This window comes from Cyrtonyx montezumae, unplaced genomic scaffold (genome assembly GCF_038088225.1).
Source record: "Cyrtonyx montezumae isolate F1298 unplaced genomic scaffold, pur_monq_1.0 scaffold_1, whole genome shotgun sequence".
NCBI classification, from domain to species: domain Eukaryota; kingdom Metazoa; phylum Chordata; class Aves; order Galliformes; family Odontophoridae; genus Cyrtonyx; species Cyrtonyx montezumae.
The window spans coordinates 24,484,296-24,507,887 of NW_027071825.1; the positions used below are offsets into that span (position 1 = coordinate 24,484,296).

Here is a 23,592-nt window from a genome sequence, read left to right on the forward strand (position 1 = left end):
GCCAATTTGCATTTTTGTTTTAAATAAAGGTTGCAATATTTTATTGGCAAAAAAACCCCCTCGCCTAGACGTTGCTTTATTTATTTTAAAGCACATTTTAAGCTGTGCCATACTAACCCAAGGCCGGTGGCTGTAGAGGTAGCCCAGCCATCCTTGGCAGGTGCTGATTCACCTCCTGCACAGCAGCTATGTTGGAAGGGAGTTTTGACCCAGAGGTCACAAAGTGATTCCTGTAGCACTGTTGAAATCTTGTTGGTCCTGCCCTAACGTTCTTATCACCTGGCAAGCACCCAGACAGCAAACAGCCAAACCAGCCAAAACCCGCTTACTGGGAGAAGAAGGGAGGGGGAAGATTACCTTATTTCAGCTCTGAAAAACCAGAATTCAATTGCAAGCTGTTCTTTCACCCACTGTCCTCCTCACAGCTGCCCTTTGCCCATGTGTCTCTCCCCAAACCAGTTCCTGCAGTGCAGCAAACGTGCTCTTCACCAAATGGCCCAGGGAGGTGATTTCAGCAGGAGCTCACTTCATCCCACAGCTGCTTCCGTGGAATAAAAGACCACGAGAGGAGAGGGAAAGTCACTCCAAAGCAACAGGATCTAACATCTCCAGAGGAGACCAAGCAGTTGTTTGCTCTGTGCAAGGGCATCCCTGCACCAATTATGAACCTGGCACTCAGTGCCAGACAACCCCTGGCTGTAAGAGAGCAACAGAGAAGAAAACAGCTGCAGCAAGACTGCTCTGTGTAATCTGAGCACTCCTCACGTGGCTGAGGAAGCTGTGTGCAGGGATAAGGCCGCGGCTTCTGCTGAACCAGCCTGTCCTGGCTCTTTGCTAAGGGGCAACAAACTGACCATATACCCCTACTCAACATGAAACCAAGTCGGCACAGCTGGATCACTGCTTCAGGGTAAAAAAGAAGGGACTGAGGAACACCATGTGGACTTCAAAACCCAGCCGAGCTCAGCCTGCTGGCACCCCAACCCAAAGGCTGGGCAGGGTGCACTGCCTTCCCCGTGAGCAGCCCTCGGAGCAATACAGAATTCAGTCTCTGCCCCTGAGCAGGGAGCAATCTGCTTCCCTGGCCCTGTGCGAGGAGAGCAGCTCCTGGTGTACAGAATCACCTTCGCCAGGGATGTAGTCCCACCTGGTGTTCAAGGAAGGAAGTAATTGATGCGCTGCGATACAGATTTGCAGCCTTGTGCAGAGAAAAGCTTCTCCTCTTTGGGGACAAACACCATCATCCTGGCAACCTCCTCGAGGGTTGCCTCTGTGTAGGGAAGTCCACGGGCCAGGAAGGCATCCCGCACGCAGAGCTTCACGTGGTGGTACTCCAGAGGCAGGAATGGCACGAAGAAATCAACGAGGTTCTCTTCAAGGAGGTGGCTGCGGGCATAACCATTCTCTGCAGCAAAAAGCAAGACAAAGCAGGCTTCAGCCACCTGGGAGCTGCCACCTCCGGGGCTGAAGGGGAGCAAGAATGACTCAGCTCCCCTTCCTGCGTGCCTTGCTGCCGTGCTCACTAGGCTGAGCGATGTGGGAGAGGGAAGGGAGTACATCAACGCTTTCCCAGATGTTTCTGCAGCACGAAGTTCCTCATAGGGAGGCCCCAACCTGGTGCTCAGGGGCAGCTTTGTGACCGTGCAGGCTGCCTGCTGCAGCACCTACCTGCAAGCTGAAGCATCTCCAGCCGCAGCTGCTGCTCCAGGAGCTCCATGGGGATCTCCTCCCGCGCCCGTCCAGCTCGCCAGAAGTCCAGGGTGACCTCGTTGATAGCATTGCCACCAATATTGCTGCGGACAGAAGGGAAGTCACTCACCCCTCAGGTGACACCTGGCTCCACAGAAAACCCTCAGTGAGACACTGCCAAGTCCAGAGGGCAGAGTTCACAGCCATGAGAAGAAAAGGGCCAGGACTGGCCTGGTGGGGGACGCAGGGTCCCGGCAGCCATCGAGGCTCCCAGAGCGACCCCAACACTTCAGAAGGCAGCCCCTGGTCTGAGCACCGTCCCACCAGGGAGCTAGTGATGCTGGGAACCAGCTGGGGTTGCCCAGAGAGGAGCTGGGAGCCTTGTCCTTGGAGATAACCAAGGTCAGTCTGGATGGGGCCCTGAGCACCTGTTTGAGCTGTAGTGTTCATCACCAGGGAGTTGGGCCAGACAACACTGAAAGGTCCCGTCCAACTCAAACGACTCTGTGAGGGGGACGTGGGCCTCATGCCCATCTTTCCTCACGTGTCACAGACTCCAGACCCATTCCACAAATGGAACGGAGGCAAAACAAAGAAGCCATTGCTACCTCCCTTTGCCACCTTGCCAGCACATCTCGTACCCACCCTGCTCCCTTTGGCTGAGCAGTGTCCATCTGCTCCCACCACCCCAGCCCAGCCACAGCTGTAAATCTGGGCCACATCCAGACAAGGCATGGCCCAGAGCCAGCCCTGTGACAGCAGGTCTGTGTCACACTGCCAGTGGCATGATGAAATCCCCCGGGACTGATGACACACCGCTGCAGTTCAAGACACCCTGCTCCCTCTGCCTGGGGACACAAAGGGGCCGACGTGGGACGCTGGCTCGGTGTCCTGCTGTCCCCACACACCTCTGCATTCCAAACCCTTCATGTCCTACACCCCCTCCCCACGTGTTTGGAGGCCCAGAAATTACCTGAGGAAGAGGAAGATGGATCTCCGGTTTCCTTGCTGGCCTTCATCAGAGCGAGCCATGAAGGGCTTGATGGCATCCAAGAGGCCGACGTGAAGTTTCTCTGCCTCATCAAAGATGAACAGGGACTGCCTGCAGAGCTGCACGGTCTCACTGATCTGCTTCTCCAGCTGAACCTGCAGAGCGGCAGGCAGCAGTGAGGCACCCACCACCAGGAGACAGCACCATCGTTACAGCTGAGCACGACACCATACGGACATCCCTTTGGTGAGCTGTCCCTCTCATCCCCCTTCCCAGTCTGTTGTGCACCCCCAACCTATCACAGCTGGGGGCAGAGTGAGAAAAATGGGGAATCCTGAAGCCGTGCAGCTCAGCAATAGCTTAAACACCAGCGTTGCTCCTTCTGCTTCACTCACCAACCCAAAACGCAACAGCGGGTGCGAGAAAAACCCAACTCCATCCCAGCTACACCCGGTGCACCGCGACACCGGCTCTCACCTTGTAGGAATCCACATACTTGTGGTGGGGGAAGTGGAAGAGTGCGATGAACACCCTGACACACTCACTCTTCAGCCCGTCCCGGTACAGGTGAGCAGCCACCATGCGGGCCACAAAGTTCTTGCCCGTGCCGGACCAGCCGTGGAAAGAGAGGACCAGAGCCTTCTGTGGCTGCAGGCTCTGCAGGAACCCTCGCAGCGCTCGGATGATGACTTCTTTGGCCAAGTGCTGCCCGTGGAGCTGCCCGTGGAGGTCCAGTTCCAGCCCTGCAGGAAACACAGAGCTCAGCCTTAACCTAGAAGCCCAGTTGTTGCTGGGCTTCTCTTATTCCCTGCAGACTGTACGGGGAGCACAAGTTTCAGGGATGGCACACGAGTGACAGCTGCATGGAGCTTGCACACGGTTCCTGGGACATTTTCCTGCCCTAGGGCCGGATCCCTGTGCACAGGGAGCTGGAGGTGAAGGCAGGGCTGGTGCAAACCACAGCACTGCACTGCACAGAGCACGCTTTCCTGCAGTCTGAGAACTGCAAACGAGGGATGAGAAGCGGGACCTGGCACAGCTGCTCCTCCCAGAAACGACACGCATCACTCACTAAAACGAGACTTTTAGAGACAGCAGGGAAAGGAAGCAGAGAAAAGCGTTTGGGGCAGCCCAGGAGCAGCACCCACCCGTGACATTGTTGATGATCCTGCAGTCTCCTGTCTCGCAGCACTTGCCGAAGCTGCAGTACCACGCAGAGAAGATCTCCAGGTAATCCTGGCCCACCACGGGCAAGCTCCAGCCTGCAAAAGTCAAAGCAGCGTGCAGCGGGCACACGGGTGTTACGGCACACAGCAGCCGGGGGGGGGGAGGTCGGATGCTGAGCACTGGGGGGGTCAGCACGTGCAGACCCCGCTACTCTCCCCCACGCACAGGATGGGACGGGTCTTACCCGGGTTGGGGCCGCTCTTTCCCTCTTCCTCCGCCTCGCAGCCCTCCTGCCACACGTTGCAAGCCAGGTGCCGCCAGTACCGCTTGGACAGAGCTGCCGCGGCTCCCAGCTGCTCCTTCACCGCCTCGTACCTCGCTCTGAACCGCGGTGCCTCCTCCCGCTGCCCCTCCAGCCCCACGCAGCCCCCCAGCAGCAGCAGCAGGCAGCACGCCGGCCCCACGCGGGGCAGCCCCGTGCCCGGCCCCATGGCCACGGGCTCCCGTCCTCCCCTCGGAGCCGTGAGCTCACTTCCCTCGGCGGGGAAAGCCTGGGATGGAGCGCCCGGCTCCGCCTCCGGCAGCACGCTGCAGGCGGCCCCGGGATGGGCGGGCGGATGAGCAGAGCCGGGCTGCGGGCACGAACGGCCACGCGAGGCGCTTGTCACGCAGACGAGGATGAACGCCAGGGTTTACCTTATCAGAAGAGCTTCACAAGGAGACAAGCACACCCTCCTGCTTCTTAAACGCTCCCAACTATTTTATTATTACAAAAACAAGCTGCAGGGCAGGAAGGTCAGTCCCCGTGCTCCATGGGAACGGATCCTTGGTAGCTGTTTATTTGCCACATCTCATAACAGTGCTTCCAGAAGAGCTCAGGGAAGCCAACCACAAATGCACTGCCAATTCTGTATGCATCTGATGCCAAAAGCTGCACAACAAAACCAGCCCGGACTCAACCAACACAGCATCCCGGGTGCTTGGAATGAGAAGAGCTTTGGAAGATGTTTTCTAAAGCAAAAAACCACCCATTTTCTCCCCAGAGACCATTCACGTTTTGTTCAGCATCACTTCAGAACACACTCAAGCACAATCTTTCCTTACCAGCTCTTCCCACCAGACTCCATGCATGGCCACGCTCTTCGAAATACACTTCTGGAATAAAAGCCACTGATAAGTATCAGTGACGGAATGAGCACCAGCAGCAGGACAATTCAAACATTCAGCTCCAGTAGAGGGGGGTGGGCTGGGAGACAGACTTCAACGACCCATCAGCGTTGCTTTATTAAAATCTTTATTCACACAATGTTCCTTTATGCAGAACCTGACCCCGGGGGATACAAAGTAGAAAGTTGTGATTGCACTCGGTTTTCCTATTAGCAACCTCCCTTTTGTGCAGCCGTTCCCAGGGGCAATCCTCTGACAGCTCCCACAGGGGTGTCTGTTTCAAGCACCTCGCTCCAGCTGCCACGGCAAATAAATTACCTTCTTAATAAATTATTATTTTGAAGTTCGTTTGGCAAGACGCACTCCAGTTCACTAGCTGCTGGAAGAGGAGCCAGTCTCAGGGGCTCCTCCAGCCCGAGTGCTGACTTAGGAAGGAGGAGATAGAGCATCATCAGCCATCTGCTGTTCCTTTTTAATTAGTCCTTGATTTCTGTGCTTCAGGTGCTCTGATGTTACTAACATCCACGACAGAACCGTTTCGTAACATCTGGAGCCATGGAATTAACAGTGTGCAAAGTGAACGAGAATCAGAAGTGCCACGAAACCCACGAACCTGCCTCACGAGCACCACTACTTCCAGAGATCCCAGACAGGTTTGCTCGTGGATGCTGGAGCCCCTTCTGCTTCAGAATAAAAGCACTCTCCAGCCTCCTGCTGCCCGCAGCACCTCCCAGCAGGGCCAGCCCAACCTCTGACACCGTGCCACGGCACAGCAGTGCAGGCCAGACCCTCAGCAGCTCCTGCCCCTGCTCACACTCTGTGCCAAGGACACACACAAGGCACTGCCCACACTGCCTCCATGCACAAAGGGCTCGTAGCACGTGCTACATTATCCTGCACAGTGATAAACAGGCACCAGTTTGATGCTGGTGGCCAACGAGGTGGCTGCGTGTCAGCCCTAACCAGCCCCACCAATAAATTATTCCAGCTCCAAACCTGACTGTGTTGGGGGGGGGTCTGTGCTGAGGCCAAGTCTGAAAGATGTCTGGAAGAGCATAAAAGCCAATTTCAGGAAAACAGTCATGTTCTGCTTTCGAGATAACTCTGCTCAGGCAGTACAAAAGCTTCAAAATGAATTTATTTCAAAAATGAACTCTTTCACTAACACCTCTTTGATCAGGTATGGCAGCAGGTGCAAGCAACAGGAAGCAGCTCCTCATCTTATCTGCCTGTCACCCTGCTGCAGAGCTAGAGAGATTCTGACAGACAAATCAAGGAAAAGGTCTAAAGCTGACATTTTGCTGCTCTAGCTCATAAATCCCATAATAGGTAATCGCTCTGGGAAGCGATCCGTTTCCTTCCTTCTGAGTTCTGTACTGCCTGAACTGCACGTTGACATGAGGTTGGTGAATTTGGAGGTATGACAGAAGCTGTTTCCCTTCTGGAGACAGATTCAGACCTGGCACAGATGGGACAAGTTTCACGGGGCACAAGATCCCCTGCAGTGCAGACTGACCCGGTGCTGAGGGATGCCAGGATGAGCACAGAGGAGCACTGCTCGTCCGCTCTGCAAAGCCAGCTTGCACAGACAGTTCCTCACCTTACGGCAAAACCATCAGGAATGAGGACCCCAGGATGGCCGTCCCCCCGTCAGGATAGCACAGTGTGGGTTGCAGGAAGCAGCTGGGAAAGGCAGAATTCTTACTGCAAGCATTCAGAGCTTCAGAGCTCAGCCACGAGACAGGCTGGGCAGGAGGTGGGCCTGAAAAACTGCTGGTGCTCCACAGGACGGCAGCACTGAGCTGTGCTTACAGCAGCAAGAAGCTCTCCCCGTGTGAGATCAGCAAAGAGCACAGCTCAGGGTTCACTCCACTCCTCAGGGCCCTTCCCACGGCTGTAGGTTACTGGGAAGTCTATCACTATACCTCTTTTTCAGCAGCATGGCACGTCCAGAGTCTCCAAATTAAAGAGGGCATGCAGTAAGCAGCACGACTTCACTAAATGGAATCTGCTTCCAAGGACAGACTCTGTCCTCCTCCTCCTCCTCGGCTACAATATAATAAAGATTTGGTTAATACTGGCACAGGACTGGAGGGGTGTTTCCCTAACTCAGACCCTGCCAGGTTCCTTACAAACACTGAAGGACACGTGGGAACTTACTGTAACCCCTGAACTATCAAGTGCTGTGTAACCACCCTGTCCTCCTCTACGTCTTCAACCCTGTGCATAAATCTTTGATGGGACTTCAGTGATAAAACTGAAACGTTATCACAGGAGGCAACCCCCTTTCCCAGTTTTTATTGAGGAGAGGGCAATTATGCTGAGAGGTCACCTCTCCCACCACGAATGGCATTCCAATGCCACCCCCTGAGGGGCGCAACTATTCAGTCTAATAATTATTTTATTCACCAGTTCCTCATTTTCTAAAGTAGCAGTAAAACACCTAACCAGCTCACAGCTGATCACGTACAACCCTGAATCAAACAAAACTCACAGGAGCGTTCGTGGGGAAGAAAAAGGAGGAGGATCAGACTGTTCATCTCCATTTGTCCCCTCTAAAAATCAGTCCACACGTTAGTGTCTGTATTCCACACACTTCCACCAACACCGAGAGCCATTTTTATCCAGTGCAGCGTCCACTGCCAGCAATGGACACACCACAATGGCCAGGATGCCCTTATGGGTCACTGAGCCGTGCAAGGCCCAAACTTCCCACCACTCACTGCTGTCAGCCCAAGGTAAAAGCCAGCATCACCTCTGTTTCTCTGGCTCGGAAGCTTTCCTGTTCATTTCAGTCCGTCTCGGCCACAGCCTTTCAGAACTGATTGTGCTGTTTTTCTCTCTCTCTTTTTTTTTTGTTTTGTTTTGTTTGTTTCTTAAAAAGGGAGTTTTCATCTGTGTTCCACTAGTTACAAATGAGACAGTGTCATCCTGTCTTCCACCAGCACGACATCTGGCCCAAACTGGTCTGTGCACTGCTTCACTGTAGCCAGAATGCTGAGAAGTCGCTGGTCTAGGGCATCCAGATGAGGGTCAGAAAGCACTGGTGAGATGGGGTCATGCGACATAGCAGTTTTTAAGGCAGTCTTCAGCACTCCATTCTTCAGGTAATTGAGCCTGTTCCAGGTAGAAACCCGGATGCTGCAGGAGAAAAACAAAACACAGCATCATAGCACTGTCTGGTGAAAGCCCCGTCAGGCCAACCTCCTGAGATTGTATTCTCTCCTGGGATTCTCCCAGCACATTTTTGTGTTTCAGGATCACTGGTCTAAACTCTTTCGCTTTTGATGGACTCCAAAGAAAAAGAAACAGGCAATGCAAGCACTGTGACAAACCAAAAGTTAAGACCATTTGGCATATGGAAATGGATTTAGCAGTACTTTCCTTCCCAGTACTTGTATCTACTGAGAAGCAGCAGTGGCCTGACGAGAGAGGGCACAACCAAAATGCCCACAGGCATTAAAAAAAGAGCAAAAAGCAAAGTTTACAAGGCTGAAATGAAAACAAAATCCTGCAAAAAAAACCAAAAGCCACTTTGCAAGCCACACCCCGAGCAGTGCTGCAGTCTAGCTTAGACTGCACACTTGGAGGTGAAGGCAGTTCAGTTGCCAGACACACTGAGGCTTTAGTTTCTGTCAGGGAGAACTCTTAACAGTGATGTGAACTTTTATTCAGCAGGAGCTGGATGCAGACAGCTGCAGATGCAAAGCACCTGCCATGCTGACTAAGGACAGACCTGAACCAGTGACCTGGAGGTGAGACTGCCTCCTGTACTGCCTCATTTACTGCCTTAACAAAAATGCATTTCTCAGCCTGAGAGCTGACAGCACATCAAACAAACACAGTACTTCAAAATAGGAAAGCACTGTGCCTGAGTATTTTCAGTATCTGAGTATTTTCAGGTTGCCAGGAAGCTTCTAGTTTAATTTTATTGCAAATCTGAGGACACCAATTGCATAAGTAAAGCCAACTGCATCTCTGCATTTCACTTACATGCAGCACTGATAAAGAGGAGCTAGGATGCTTCTTTCGTCCAGGGCAGGGTTGCCAAAGCTGAAAAGCAAAACAAAACAAAAAGTGAACAGGTCAACATCACCAGATTTGTAAAGAATTCAAAAAACAATACTAGGCAATGTCATGCTCCAGTAGCTCACATCATTTAAGTTAAAATATAAACAGGTCACGACCAATTACAGATATAATCCTCACCAGCATCAGCTAACATACCAGAAACACAGAGGAAACACCAGTGTACCTTGCTCTTTATCAGATCGAGGCACCTTAGGAAACAAACTTCAGAGGAGGTGAGAAGTGGAGCTCATCTTGTTCAGTGGAGGAAAGGAATAAGTAGTACTCTGGACACAGAGCAGGAGTTTTGCCTGTCTGACACAGCAGGACAGGGAACAAATGACACAGTAGCCACGTGCCAGTTTAGACTGCCAAGCTGAGATCAACAGCTCAGTGTACATGGTGATCAAAATCCAAATAACCTTCTTTTTATTATTACTATTTTTTTTTGCCAGTTTCACTCCTGGCAACACTGCATCCATTAAAGAACTCAGTAAAGATAACTTGCCCTCAGAGTCTGGGACTACTCTGCCCCAACAACTCTGCTGATAGTGGCTTTAAAAAGCTGTTTCCCTACGCTGATCTTGAAGAAGTGGAAAGAATTTTACCTAAGCTTTCAAGAAATCAATTTACTTGTTGGCCTGTAAAGCCCCACCAGAATTGTTCTTGTAACACTACGAGCACGGACTGTAAGGACAGGTCTGTTGTGACCCTCAACTATTATACTCACTTCCAGTCACTAACAAATCAGCTTCCTCCCAGCCCACTGCCAGAGCATTACAAAAAGCCATTTTTTTTTCCAGATTCACCTAGATCAATCTGAAAGCAGCAATCTCAAGGTAGAACAAGACCCTGCTGCCATAATTGAAGGAGTGCTACTGAGAAGGCTAATGTATAGAGACAAAATGCTCCAACTCAGCCTCTCCAGACACATTAGAAGCAAAAGAAGGGGGAAAGAGAGGAATCCATAATATGAAAGTCAAATGGGGAAAGAGTAGACACATGCTCAATAGTAAAAGGTTGGCCTTGGGAAGGGCTTCTCATCAGTTCCTCCCACTTGCCACTACACACTTCATCTCTGTCCCAATGACACTTAACGTTTTATATAAAAAAATGATTTCTGAAGTCCCTTAAATATTTTCAGGTGCGTGGCTCTGCAAAAATGGCGACCCTAATAACGTTACCACACCTGAAAGTATGTTTTTCCTCCTCAGTATCAGTTTTATCTCCATTTTAGACTTTTGCTGATATAGTAGACAGATCCAGAAGGCGTGGAATGCCAAATCACCCAGAGTGACATCATAAAGAGATCTACTTATACTATGGCACTCACTCAGCAAATCCTATGACCTTCCATTACTTCAAAGAATACAACTGAGGGGTTCTGTGGTAGGAGGGGCAAACAAACCTTTAAAAGTTGCTTTGAATAAAGCAGTCCTGGTGGATTGATTTGGAAGTTTCTGTAGTTTGATTAGGAAGTTTCTGTAGTTTGATTAAGGCTTTACCCAGAGCATTCAGAACTACATAAGCAAAGCAGAAAGCACTGCAGCCTTCGGGAGCTCCTAATATTTGGTGAGAGTTTATAAGGCAAGCTTTGGATTTTTAGGGAAGATGAAACAAAACAAACCAACAAAAATTACTAATGGAAAAATAAGCGAGAGACAGAAAGACAGAAAACAGAGCGAGCAGATAAATGTGTGCCCTGACTCCTGCTGAGGCCTGGCCACCAGGATTTCCCTCACTCTCACCTCTTGGCATTATCCAAAAGGATGAGCATACTAGCTCCTTCATCATCCTGGAAGCTCTCGTAGTGATGCCGGTCAGCGTTCCCAATCAAATAGTCAAATATTGCAGTGTCAATGATGTCCAGCAGCCGGGGGCCCGAGTCGTAGGGTGAAGTCTTCTTCACAGCATCACAATAGCTTTCATCATACTCCCACCTGTAGTTGCCAAGAGAAATCAAACCAAATCTTTGAGAAAAATCCACCCTTGTGCACTGCAAGTATTTACAGCTCTCGCAGTATTCGATCATCGGTGCTTAAAGAAAAGTAGAGTGCAGCAATCAGGACTCTAAAAGAGCTGCACAAAAATGGTTTCTCAGAAGGGCAAAACCCCTGCTAATGCTCTGCTGTACAGAGCAAGCCATAGGTCTCACATCACCTTCCTCAGTGAGTTTGCTTACTCACTGCTTCAAGTCAGCAGTGGTTGGACTCTCACTTTCTCCTCTGGCAAGACACAAACTTTCCCTCCTTTTCTTACACACATAGCCTGTGCACACACCTGTAGACTTAAATCATTGACACCCCATCTCAATTCCCCAAAGCTAGGTTTCTAAGTGTTCACCTTTTCCTCTTTACAGTTTTCAAAGCTATTCACCACCACCACCACCAAATCGGCCAGATCTTTGGCATATTTCCTTTCCATCTGTCAATCTAAATAACAAGTACATCTATAACATCTTCCATGTAAAGAATGAAACGATCCTTTGCAAAATAGCAGTTGGCAATGCCTTAAACCATCTGTGAACTGGAAACAAATGGAGGAAACAAAAGCTGGAGAGGCTGACGTGCTCAGAAATGCACAGATTAATCAAAGCTGAGAGAAGATCAGAATTTAACAACTAGAACTGTCACACATCCCAACCTCACCTTCTAAAGGACTGCACTCTAAGCTCCAATACCCCATCTTACCCCCAGTTATCCAAACCAAAGTGATAAAAACTTATCTTCTCAGTGCTCTTGTTAGCACTTCTCCAGTTCCCTCTTCCTTTTGCAACCAGGTCAAACTCATATTCAATTTACAGCACGAACCCACAAGGCAAAAGCCTCCAAATGCATTCCTCCTTGTACTTCACACACTTCCTTTATGCTACCAGCTCTCTCTCTCCCTGAAGCATTTGCCTTTCTCTTATTATATGTAAGATCAGTACTACTTCAATCTCTCTGAAACAATTTTGAGATATCCTATGTTCTCCTCATTTTTCATTGAATTCTCAAGACAGATCTTTCTCGGACATCTATTTCTCATTCTTAGTATCTTATTAGCCTAGGACTTTGAAGGTCAGGGATTTTATCTGCTACATGTCCATTAAAAATTATGTAGACTAATGGTGCTGTATGAATTATGTTTGAGAGGCCACCTCAGGGCAGAGTACAAGCAGTGAGATTGGGAAGAGAATCCCTACAGTTATTTTTTTTTTCACAATTACCAGAAGCAGGAAAAAAGTGAGCAAGACATCTGGAATGTTCCATCCTCCTGATGGCCTCAAAGTGAAAAGCACAACGCAACAAGATGCAAAACAACAGAACTATGCAATCCCACCTGAACGAGGCAAGTTTAAACTGTGGTGTATAGTCAGCATAGGTAAACCCCCACAAAAGCAGGTAGTCTATGAGGAAAAAAAACAGTCCCTCAATAAAGAGCACGTTTCCAAGAAGTTCAGTCTGCTCAGTGCTGGAATCGACCGTGTCCTCAATACAGTTGACTTCGATTGGTTGAAAAGGAGATAATGTCTGCTACTCAGAAATCACAATGTACATTTAATGCTCTAAAACAATTCACAAATCCATTGGATGAGACTCTTTCCGAGAGCAATCACATCACTGGAACTCAACTGGAATTTCAGAACACAGACTAAAACTCTTCCCACTTGTCGAGGATGCAGACTTGGTTTGGAGCTCAGTAAGCTTTTCCATCTGCTCTGACCATGGCAAACACACGGATCTCCAATTTAAACACTCTAACATAGTACGTCTACTGTACAAGACTACTAGAGTCCATGTTTGTCCTCCTCTAAAAGCATTTTTTTATACACTGAGCACAGTCCCCAACCACTGATGGTATCAAACTCAGGTTTAGTGGCCCAGGAGTCCTGGATCTTCAGAGCTTGGAGTGACTGTATGGGGAAGTTATGTAACGGACGAGAAAAAGACAGCACTCAGTACCATGGAAAACAACAAAGACTTCCTTCTTGCTCATTCTAATTTAAATCTCATCCCAGACTTCTTGACTTCTGCTGCTGTTTCAAGAAAGGCAGTGACAAAACTCCAGGTTTAGAGATGTGCTCCTTAATCGGCCGCTGTATTGCAAGGGCAATTCTAGAAGAAATTATCACGTATGAAGATTAACCTTATCATGGTGGTCTCATACCTGGCCAGTTTGCCTTCACGGTAAGTCCTACCCCACGGGTGCCGATGCTTCTGAAGAGGCCACACATCTGGCAACCAGAGTGTCACTGAGCCCTCCATGATGTCCCCATCTGCACAAGCTGGTTCTGTCTCCCGACAGTAGTAGCACTTTCCATAGAAGCAGGTGTTGTTACCTTAGGAAAAAACAAGACAAAACACAAAGATCATCACGAAAGCAGAACTTAGGAAATTCAGGAGCGTGTTGTTGCAGCAGAGCCTCCCCTGCAATAGCATTTCACTGCACTTGACCTCATGCTTCCTCTCTCTAGGAGGGAGAAGCTCAAAAGGGATTAAACAGACATCTATTCATTCGAAACAACATTAAGGACTTGCACTCAAAGGCAAGAGTAATTGTGTTTTCCAAGAGTGATGGTATTTTTTATCACACAGGGATAATACAACACTGCACTATCATCAAGTTTTTATGACCCCTTCCTAATCTTTGGGAACTTGACTTTGCAACCTTAGCACTGTTTGTTTAATATGTTTTGTTTTGGTTTTGAAAGTTGACTGAAAGGAGATAAGTAGAAAAAAGACTAAGCTGATCTCAAATGGAGACCTGAGACCTGCTATACATCTTAGCTACGTGAGCTGACTCAGCAGGGGAAACCAACAAGCTGCTGTTCTTATGACCTAAGAACACGGTACTGTCAAAAGTTTCATGACTGTCCTCTGGCAAGAGAGGAATAATGAAACTCTGAGGCCTCTAGTACTTTAAGGGCTTCAAAATCTGTAAGGTAAAGTAATCCAGTTGCCTGGATTAACATCTTTAGCTCAGCCTTTCCTGTTTCATCTTCCTAGTCTGCCTTGGCTTGAACCTTGCAAAGTCAATTCTGGTTCCCTTCTCAGAGGTGGTCTTCCAAACCACTCTTCAACAGTGGTGTCACAAGGCAGGGACACACATACCCCTGTCCTTTCTCCCTCCAGCTCCACATCCACCATCATCCCCAAATACTGACGTGTGTTTTTCACTTTCCATCCATACACCATGGGTCCAAATCCCACATCCTTAAGTCAGGCAGACCTTTCTGGTCCCCCCATTCATTCAGACCTGGCTTTTTTTACACTCCTAGCACCACACCCAGACAACTAAAGGACATAAAGACATTCACAACACTGAACTTGCAGCAGTTCAGTAATGCAAGTTCAAATAGAGACCAGGTCTCTATTCACATGGGAAGCCCTGCAAGTCTCTCTTCCTATCCATGGCTTACAGATGCAATCTTCTCCCCAGTGCCACCCATTTCTTCACACTCTGTAGAACAAGAAGCTGCAAGAAATCTGAGGAAAGGCAACGAAAATTATTTGGAGCCATACTTTTCAAGCCAGCATTTCTGCTAGAAGATTGCTCAGTTATTTCAGCTGAAATGAGAAGTAAACTCATTGTGTGGCAGACACCCAGTCAGCATGCAAAAGTTTGGCAAGGCAAAGTTACTGTCTGAAAGTTCAAGCTTGTAATTGAAAGCGTTAAGTGAACTCAGTAGGTAGGACTACCAGCAGCACTTGTAATAGAAATACATACACGTGTATCAGCTGTAATGAACAATCACCTCTAAATTTGTCCCATCCAAAAAGAACCAGCAGCAATTAGGTACTTTATGAGAAGCCTGAAGGAGTTCAGGCTGCACTCTGAGTCCCTTCTTGATGCTTGAAGGACCACCCGACAGGAATTTACATTAATCATCTCTAGTGAGCACCCTCCACAGCATTATTACTGTAAACAACATAAGGAAGTTCTGACATGGTTACAGATGCTTAGCAGAACCTGATGTGGCACAAACAACATCGAATGCCAACCACTGCACCAAGCACTATAAATTATCCCAAACAACCACTGTGTTCACATTAAATGCAATCCCATTTCTTCCCCCTTCCAGGTCTCATCACAGAGCTTTCTAACAGCTTCTGGGAAAATAAATACATTTCTTACTCAAAAAATCCTCGCCTGCAACAGCAGCATAAGGGAACACAGAAATTACAGATGAAAAACTACTTGGAGAAAATGAGGCTCTCCTCCCCCGCCAAATGGGGTTATACAAGCATTACGATCTCTCCTGGCACAGAAAGAAGCTTACCAGCTCCCTGGATCATAGTTAACTGTTCTATAACTGTGTCAGATTCCCATAGCTCCTTTTTCTGTTAAGCATTCCTCTTCAGTGGGCTGCAGAACCTGTGGAGGCCACTTACCCACAGTCATGAAGGTACCCAGAAGCTGCTCTGTGGCAACTGGTTTGATCTCTGTACGTAGGTTCACGAACCTGCCAACCACCAGCGGAGCTCGTCGGAAACCCAGAATTCTGATTTGGGGGGAAAAAAAAAGCAAAACACAAGATGAGGGGTGGGAACGAGCAACACAGACAGCAGTTGTGCATTGCAGATAATGAAATACGCTGTCTCTGTGCCGTGGTGTGACATCAAGATGATTTGAGACCAGGGAATAAAGTTGGAACGCTGCAGCAACCTCCTTGCTTCTCCAAGGCAGAGAAAGGAAATTTCTTTTTCTGAAGTGCCTGGATCTCAGACTCTCTTTACAGGGTATCATCAGTGACAGTTCTTTATTAGACCATTTGCAGCACAGCAACACAGGATGCAGCACGCTCCAAATCTCAGAAAATTGGCCTTCATGCCAGAAATATCTATCGTCTGCCTTGTGAGCAGGATCAAGCAGCAACCATAAGGTCTTTGGACTGTTCATCTGAGGCGTATTCCTCAAGGGACTGAAAAAGCATTCAACACAGATGATAAAACCACAGAGCCCAACAGTTCCATACCTATCCAAGTGAAAGGCTGCCACTTCTGCATTGTGTCTGTCATAGCCAGCATATGGTTCTCCTTCCACTACATAATCCCTGGCATACCTGGAATTGAAGTAAGAATGATTCATGCAGGATTTCCCATCAGTTTTGCTGTTCAGAGTTAACACGTGCAAGAACAGTGCAAAGTTAAACACTCTCTGGGCCACTTTCAAAATGATTGCCTACGGGAGAAGGAAAATTATTAGTGGCTTTAAATAGCATACAAACCATTGAAGTAGTAAATAAAGAGGAAAGGTCAGTAATTTACAACGGTCTCAAGAGCTTGGGAAGCAGGGCCTGCTCAAACTAATGAGTTTTAATTCAACTATATGCCAAGCCACATCTGAAAACAAAGAGCACAGACCCAGCTACAGAACAGGGGCCTGTTTACACCGGGGAGCAGCATCTCTACAAACGATTTTGGGGTTAGAAAGGACGGCAGGTGAACGTGAAAATAAAACCTGATGCTGTGGCAGAAACGCCAAATGCTATCTTTAGTAGTTAAAAGATCAGTGAGCGTGAGTCCGAGAACGCAGGATATGGTAGTATGGTCCTGGCAGTGGTAGGAGCCATTAATCATTATTAACTCGAGCTAGATTTCAAGTGATTTGGAAATGAGATAGCTGCCCTAAGAACTCTCTTGTACACACTTCCAGCAGACTTGTGAAAGCAGGATCACATTGTAGAAGCTTGCAGAACAGTCCCTGTGCTTGCCCTGCACACACATTCCACTATTGGAATGTAATTTAATGCTTGGTGATATGCAAAGTGAACACTACAGAAATGCCACGTCTCGTTACTGCCTGCTGTACCACCAGCAGCCCTGTGTGAAAGGTTCCCGTGGGTTTAACCCAGCACAGCCCCGCAGTGAGCTCCAGCCAGGCCAGCAGCTGACCACAAGGAAACAGGGCTGCTAACTCAACAAGTGAAGGATGGATGTTTTTCCTCATTCTCTAATCACTCATTGATATGACAGAAAAATCTTAATGCTCCTCAGTGCAATATCCTTTGGAGAGAGATGCATCACTCTGAGACGACACATGAAATCTGCAATGCACTCTCATAAAACACACCTACCTTACCTTTTTACATCTTTTTCTTTCCTCCTCATTCCTCTCCCTGAAGGTGAGCAGCTCAAAAAGCTTTATAGATGGACTCAAGATTTTATAAGCTTTCCATCATGTCAGACTTCCCTTCGGGTCACCATAAATAGAGGCCATACCAAGGAAGCATCACTACTTGCCTATTCTTACTTTGCTCCTCCTGTCTCAATGCTGGCAGCCAAGAAACTCGTGGGTTTTGCTCTCACCTACAAGTCTTTTTTTTTTTACAGCTGCACCACACACCCAGATATGCTTTTAAGACCACTGCAAACTTTCATTCCTCCCCTGTTCCTGAACTGCGTTCCCCCACGGCACCTTGCCATGACTTTTATTAGAAAGGCCCTCCACGCTGCCAGAACCAGAGCTCCCAGAGTAAGGAAGATGCTGCTCAGTTTAACGGAAGTTGTAATCAACTTTCCCTCGGGACTGAACACAGCAATTGCTCTCCTAAGCTAAAAGAAAGCTGTTTGAAGCTGCGTGGCCAGAGACAGCTGGCTCAGTAACCTGAGGTACCCAGGGCACCAGCAGGGCTCTCCACTGTCTGACTGTAACAGGACCACTCTGTTTGCCTGCAAATTTGTAACTCAGATAAACACAAGGCAGCTGTGAACTCCACCCCAAAGCCAGTATTTACCTCCTGGGTTTGAAGACAACCTTCTGTCCTCCCTCGAGGATTAACAAAGCTTTCAGCTGGGTCCCTTTGTACCCCACGTCCGCTTTGATTATCTTCTTCGTTGACATGGCATGCATAACAGCCCCGAGCTCGGGCGTCTCCTCGGGATACACCTCACGGGGCACGACCCACTGGGCTGCGATCTCCCAGGGGGACTGCAAGGTGTGCTCCAGCCGGGGGTCCAGCTCCACGCGGAGGCTGGCCATCATGCGGTGGAAGGCGCGCTGGTCCTCGCGGTTGGCAGCCGACGTGTCCAAGTTGTCGATGAGGAAAACCTTAGTGAAAATGAAGATGACGAGGAGGATGGCCAGCAGCACAACCCGCTGCTTCAGCTTCATGGTGGCCCTTCTTCCTCTGACCCTTCGTTCTTGAGGGTTACTGGGAGTCTACTGGGGGTGTTAGGCGCTAGATTTCATTCGGAGCTTGCGTTGGGAAAGACAGACTGCCACTGAAGCATCTTCTGGAGCCCCTAAAAGGAAACAAAACACAAGCTTGAAGGACTGCCTTCCCACAAGCTCAAAAAAATCGATCCATTCTTGGAACATAAGTCTGGATTAACTACACTCATATCCTAAACCCCAAGTGTTCCTAAAGTTACGCTTTACTGCCTCCCTCGTAGTCAAGGGGAACTTGCCTGAGAGCATCCTGTGGAGCCAAAGCTGCGACCACAACAGCAGAGACTTCTGCAGAGCATCATAGTTTATATAAGGCCCCAATTTCACAAACACCCTGCCATTGGAAGGAGAACACACGACCTCCTGTTTCCTAGAGAGATGCCCCAGGTAGATCCTCTGCCATCTGACAATCAGTCCCAACAGCTTCACTGCCCGATTTCCTGAAGGTGTTAAGGCATGAGGACATGACAGACCTCATTTACGGCCTCCACTGCAATTCACTCATCTTCCCTCCATTCTTAAAGCAGAAGTGACAGCTCTACTTTCTCGTGGTTAACTATACGCTTTACGCAGTCAACTGTAACACCAGTAACCACAAAAAAAGGGTGTAATCTCAACAACAACCGAGCTTCAATTCAACAATTCAATTAACAAGAAGAGAAACAGAAAGCACTACTATTACCTCGCCCCAGGGAACTTACCCAGAGCACGGTTATATTCACGCTGTCTTAGTGATGCTGCAAGAGGGGCTTCAGCTCTCAACAAACCTGTGTGGTGGCAGATAAGAGCCACGCAGCACGTGGTTGAGCAAGGATAAGTGGCAGAACCTTCTGGAAGCAGCCCTCCAGCACAGCCACGGCAATCCCACGGCCAAGCAGCAGGCTGTCCTACGTTCAAAACAGCATTTTCCATCCATGCCACTTCGCTGCCTGAATTACTTTGTCACCGCTGCCCAGCTCCAGGTGGCAGCTCAGTTCAGATGGGCCTTCCCCAAGCCACCCACTTCACCTCTTAAATTATAACACCAGCCTACAGAATCTCCTAATTAGTTAAAAGTGAAACACGGATGAGGAGCTTTACGCCAACAGCAACCACGGCCACACAAAAACCCTATGGAGAGTAGAGGACAGGGTGAAAGAAGGCTATCAAGCACCAGGGGTGCTTTAAACCAGCACTGTGGTCCTGAGCTAACCACGTGATGTTAACTTTAATCTACTGGAAAATAAGTGCTCATACAAATAAAGACAACAAGCCAGACGTTTATATGGTAATTAAAACTAATTATTGCTCTTGTCTGTTCTGTTGAGGCAGGCTGCATTTCTGCAAACAGCGCAACAATTTGCACACTGCACGCTGCCAGCATGATAACAAGAAGCACAGGTGAGGAAGATGTAGCTGACCCGAGAGCCCTAACTCTGGCAAATACAAAAAGAGAAGTATTTCAGAGAGAGCCCCAGATAATAATATCATAAAGCTGATAAAAGCAAAGCCAATCAGGCTAGCTTGGAGCTTCAGGAAAGCCCCATCCGAGCAGGTGAGCCTGCTGACTCCTGATGCCATCCTCCAGAAAGAGACATCAGCTGCTTTCCTCCAAGAGCCACCAACCACCCCTGAGGTTGCTATGCAATCGATTTGCACACTAGCAGCAGAGCCTGCACGTTACTCGTTAGGTGCCAATGTTACGCTCATCACTGTGCAAAGCGAGCCAACAAAAATCAATCTTCTCATGAACAAGTTTACCATGGAGAGCAAGAGCTTAATCTCTGTTGTTCTCAATTCGAGACAGGAAGAGCGACAGCACTGGGGTACTGTAAGAAAGTGTTTATCCAGTTGGGAAAGAAATTAATTTCTTCCAAAAGGACAAGTAATTTCTTTCAAATGAAAAGTACAAGTCCTTGTCACAGTGGGTTGGAAAAGAGGATTATGAGAGCTCAGGATACGTGAAGCTGGTGTTGGAACAAGGATAGAGATGGGAAGGGTGGGCACAAACAAGCAAATTAACAGCTATGAGAGCATTATTAATTTTTTAAGAATGAAACAAGGAGAATTCCGTGGAACAAAGGGCAAAAGGGTCAAGGACAAATTAAGGGACTGTGGTAAGCTCTGAGGAGACCCAACAAGGAAACTGTTCCATAAGTACATGGAGAGGACAAGGCAAGGATCCCCACGCTGGGCAAAAAGGAGCAAAGAGGCAGAGGAACCACTTAGCTCTGCATCACAGGAGCACGAGAAGCCTGAAGTGATACCACGTGTCCTTTATACTAAAAGGCATCAGAGCAGGGAAAGGCAAGCAACCAGAGCTAACGTGACACAACAACAGAGCGACACCTTCCTCCCACTGTAAGGCAACCAATACTGACCTCTCACGAAGCCCAGGTAACTCTAAAACTGCTGTGTTCTTTGTTTTTTTCCCCCTGGCCTTCTGCTGGGCTCTCTTTCCAGCTAGCATTACTGAACAGAAGACATAACCCAAAGAATCATCAAAGCTTTATCACTCAAACTCCATCTCCATCACGGAAGTACAGACAAACCCACTTCCCTCTCTATCACTTTCCCATACTTCTGTACAACCAGGAAAACAGAAACCACACCAGCTTTCCAGTAGGGCAGTGAACTGGCAGGTCTATACCAAAAACGCTTTTAGATTTTCACCATCTCATCAGGCAATTTCCCGATCGATTCTTTCTCTCATTAAACCCAGCTCTATATTCTCCACAACTAACAAGTCTTGCAAGTCAATACCTGAAGAGCAGCACCTTCTAAATATGACGGTGGGCTCGCTGTGCCCACAGACTGAAGCATGCTGCTGGCAGCAGCAAGCTCACAGGTACACCCAGCAGCCCCCAAAGCCAGCAAGAACAGCCTGCAGCTGTCAATGTCTTGACAGCTGAGCAGCCAGCTCTGAAGCATTTCTGTATATCATGCTCCAAACGATGGGAAAGGTCTGAGAAGTTTGCTCTGTTGGCACTAGGACACAAGAAACCAAGGCTCCTCCAACAGATGATGATCTGAAACAAACACGGTTACGTGTGCTCTAACCCGTTTGAATGTGTTTCCTCTTGCAATGAAAATATCCCCTACAAAAAGGCCTTTTAAAGCTCACAGAATGCTGTAAGAGGTGCCATACATGCAGCAGTGACGTTTTCCTCTGCCCACCACACGCTTCAGCCTCACAGATCAATCTGCCTTCCCCACACAAGCCGTGTTATTTCAGCTTTCTCAGCCAGGCTCCCGCAGACCTTCACCTCGACGTGCCGGACTCATTCTGTCGCTTCCACTCTCTGTACTCTGCAGGGTGTGCTCCTTCCGCACAAAGCATCACAGTGGCTACCTCTCCACTACCTGCCCCATCACTGATCCGCAGGGAAAACCCTCAGACGTGCTTGAACTTTTCCTGCCATATGGAAAGCTCCGGCTGGCGAGGAGAGCGCAGACGGGGGAGGGGGGGAACGAAGGGTGCGTGCGGCAAGCCCCAATAACCCTCCTAATAGGAAAACTTTCCCTCGAGCACGGAACCATACGCAATGACGCTTGCCGCAGGTGAGCTGCCGGAGCCTCCCGCTCTGCACCTGCCGGGATAAGATGCTCTGAAGCTGAGGGGGAAGGCCCGGCCCGGCACGGCTGCCGGCACAGCCCCGCACCTCCCCGGAAAGACCTCACCGAGCGGGACGAGACGGACGTCCTTCCGAGCCCGCGGAGCCCCGGGCAGGGGGCGTGCCCGCCCTCAGGTGCCGCCGCCCCGCTGAGCCACGCAGGCAGGAGCGGAGCGGAACGGAGCGACCCTCGTCCCCTCCCCCGCCCGCCCCGCACTCACCGCGCCCCGCAGCCGCTCTCCATAGCCCGCCCGGCGCCGCCGCCAGCCCCCGCCAGCTCCCCAACATGGTGCCGCCCGCCGCCCCGGGCCCGCCCCGCTCGCCGTCCAATGAGAAGCCGCCGACGGGCCGCGGCGCGCACGCCCATTGGTCGACGCAAAGCGCCCCGGCGCACCCTCCGCCAATGGGGACGGCGGAAGGAGCGCCACCTGCGGCCGGCCAATGGGGCGGGAGAAGGGGGAAAGCGGGAGTTAACCCCTTCGTGGCCGGGGCCGGCCCCGCGCCGCACCGCTGCGATGGTGCGCGGTGCGCGCCGTACGCGGGTGTGGGTACGTGTGTGTATGCACGCAAACAGCCGAGCGCACTAAGTACATACCTACAGAGGGCTGCATTAGATTGTAGCCTTAACAATGGCCACCGATAGCACTTACCGTAGCGCCAGTGCTGCAACAAACATGATGTTGTTTTTCCCCTATGTGTACACGTTTCTGACCACGTGAATCAGCACGGGAGGGTTAAGGCACGAGCAGCAGGCCTGCGTGGCAGAGAGCGAGCAGCTTGGGCCTCCCCTCACGTCTAGCACGGGGCTGCAGCTCTCTCAGCCTCACTGCCTCCTCCCAGCCCCCAAACCATCTCCTCGGGTGATGCTGGGAAGCAGTAACCCCCTCCAGACGGACAGAAGTCGGTGGGGATGCCTCCTGTCCTGCACTTGGGATGCAGCCTTTCCCACGCAGAGCAGCCCTGGCACGGAGCTGCTTGCTAACTCTGACCTCGTAGCCACGAGTGCAAAACCTCCTGCTCGTTTTAAGACTGCAACAAATACCGTCTGAGGTGGAAAACGTATTTCCTTCCAGGAATTTTCCCCCCATCTCATAGCACCGTCTCATTGTTATGGACCGCCTCTCTTTAACTCCTCGGCAAATTGAAGTTTTAAACCCGGCCACAATTCTGGTTCTCAATATTAATTAGCACGTCGATATTGAAGTACCAAGCACCCTGCTACACTCTGAGGGCTCCAAGGGGCCGGGTGGGTTAGGTTAAGGGTAAGGCAAGGGGCTGGGATAAGGGACAGAGGGAAGGAGGGAGCAGAGCGGTTGTGATGGGCCATCATCTTGCAGAGCTGGCAGGCAGAAAAGCTCCGTTATCCTTTGCCAAGGAGGCAGCAGACTCGAGGAAGATCATGAAAAAGAGCCGATAGAACCACGGCTGCCAACAAAACCTGAACTGGTACTGGTCACAAGAGCTTGTGCCAGCTTCAGGATGGAGAACGAGGTCTGAAGGGGTGAGAGCAGGCCAAGGACGGCCTCAAAAGCTGGGGCCGGTGTGGGAAAGAGGCCAGAGAGGCTGTTAAATAATTCTATCTGCTCCAGGAAAATCTCAGCGTGCTCAGAAGAAAAAGCTTTAAATCAACACAGGCACTGTCACCAGATGCTGCACAGATCTTCCTGCTCAAAGAGGTGCGTGATCCTGGCAACAGACTGAAGCCAGGTTTTGAAAGTACAAAAGAAATTCCTGAGTTGAGAACAACGCTCAGATTCAGCCAAA

General features: G+C 49.5%; 2 protein-coding genes across 2 annotated transcripts; both read right to left on the reverse strand.

Moving 5' to 3' along the window:
- Positions 1–1,029: 1,029 nt before the first annotated feature.
- Positions 1,030–4,338, reverse strand: TOR3A (torsin family 3 member A). Its single transcript, XM_065744951.1, has 6 exons — positions 4,092–4,338; positions 3,829–3,942; positions 3,158–3,423; positions 2,663–2,835; positions 1,669–1,793; positions 1,030–1,405 (listed from the first exon to the last, which is right to left on the reverse strand). The coding sequence occupies exons 1-6, from the start codon at positions 4,336–4,338 to the stop codon at positions 1,155–1,157; spliced, it is 1,176 nt and encodes a 391-aa protein (XP_065601023.1). The 3' UTR covers positions 1,030–1,154.
- Positions 4,339–7,839: 3,501 nt separating this feature from the next.
- On the reverse strand, positions 7,840–22,088 carry FAM20B (FAM20B glycosaminoglycan xylosylkinase). The gene is made up of 8 exons (XM_065744943.1): positions 22,050–22,088; positions 17,802–18,309; positions 16,041–16,127; positions 15,457–15,566; positions 13,232–13,403; positions 10,831–11,022; positions 9,008–9,067; positions 7,840–8,155 (listed from the first exon to the last, which is right to left on the reverse strand). The coding sequence occupies exons 2-8, from the start codon at positions 18,176–18,178 to the stop codon at positions 7,924–7,926; spliced, it is 1,230 nt and encodes a 409-aa protein (XP_065601015.1). The 5' UTR covers positions 18,179–18,309; positions 22,050–22,088; the 3' UTR covers positions 7,840–7,923.
- Positions 22,089–23,592: the final 1,504 nt, after the last annotated feature.

Excerpts from the sequence above, each read along its gene's own strand:
- TOR3A (XM_065744951.1), bottom strand. The coding sequence starts at position 4,338 with ATGGGGCCGGGCACGGGGCTGCCCCGCGTGGGGCCGGCGTGCTGCCTG. Across the intron at positions 2,836-3,157 it reads AGTATGTGGATTCCTACAAG|GTTCAGCTGGAGAAGCAGAT; the intron begins GTGAGAGCCGGT and ends GCCGCTCTGCAG. Across the intron at positions 1,406-1,668 it reads GGAGATGCTTCAGCTTGCAG|AGAATGGTTATGCCCGCAGC; the intron begins GTAGGTGCTGCA and ends TTTTTGCTGCAG.
- FAM20B (XM_065744943.1), bottom strand. The coding sequence starts at position 18,178 with ATGAAGCTGAAGCAGCGGGTTGTGCTGCTGGCCATCCTCCTCGTCATC. Across the intron at positions 13,404-15,456 it reads GGGTACCTTCATGACTGTGG|GTAACAACACCTGCTTCTAT; the intron begins GTAAGTGGCCTC and ends TTTTTTCCTAAG. Across the intron at positions 9,068-10,830 it reads CTTTTGGATAATGCCAAGAG|CTTTGGCAACCCTGCCCTGG; the intron begins GTGAGAGTGAGG and ends TTTGCTTTTCAG.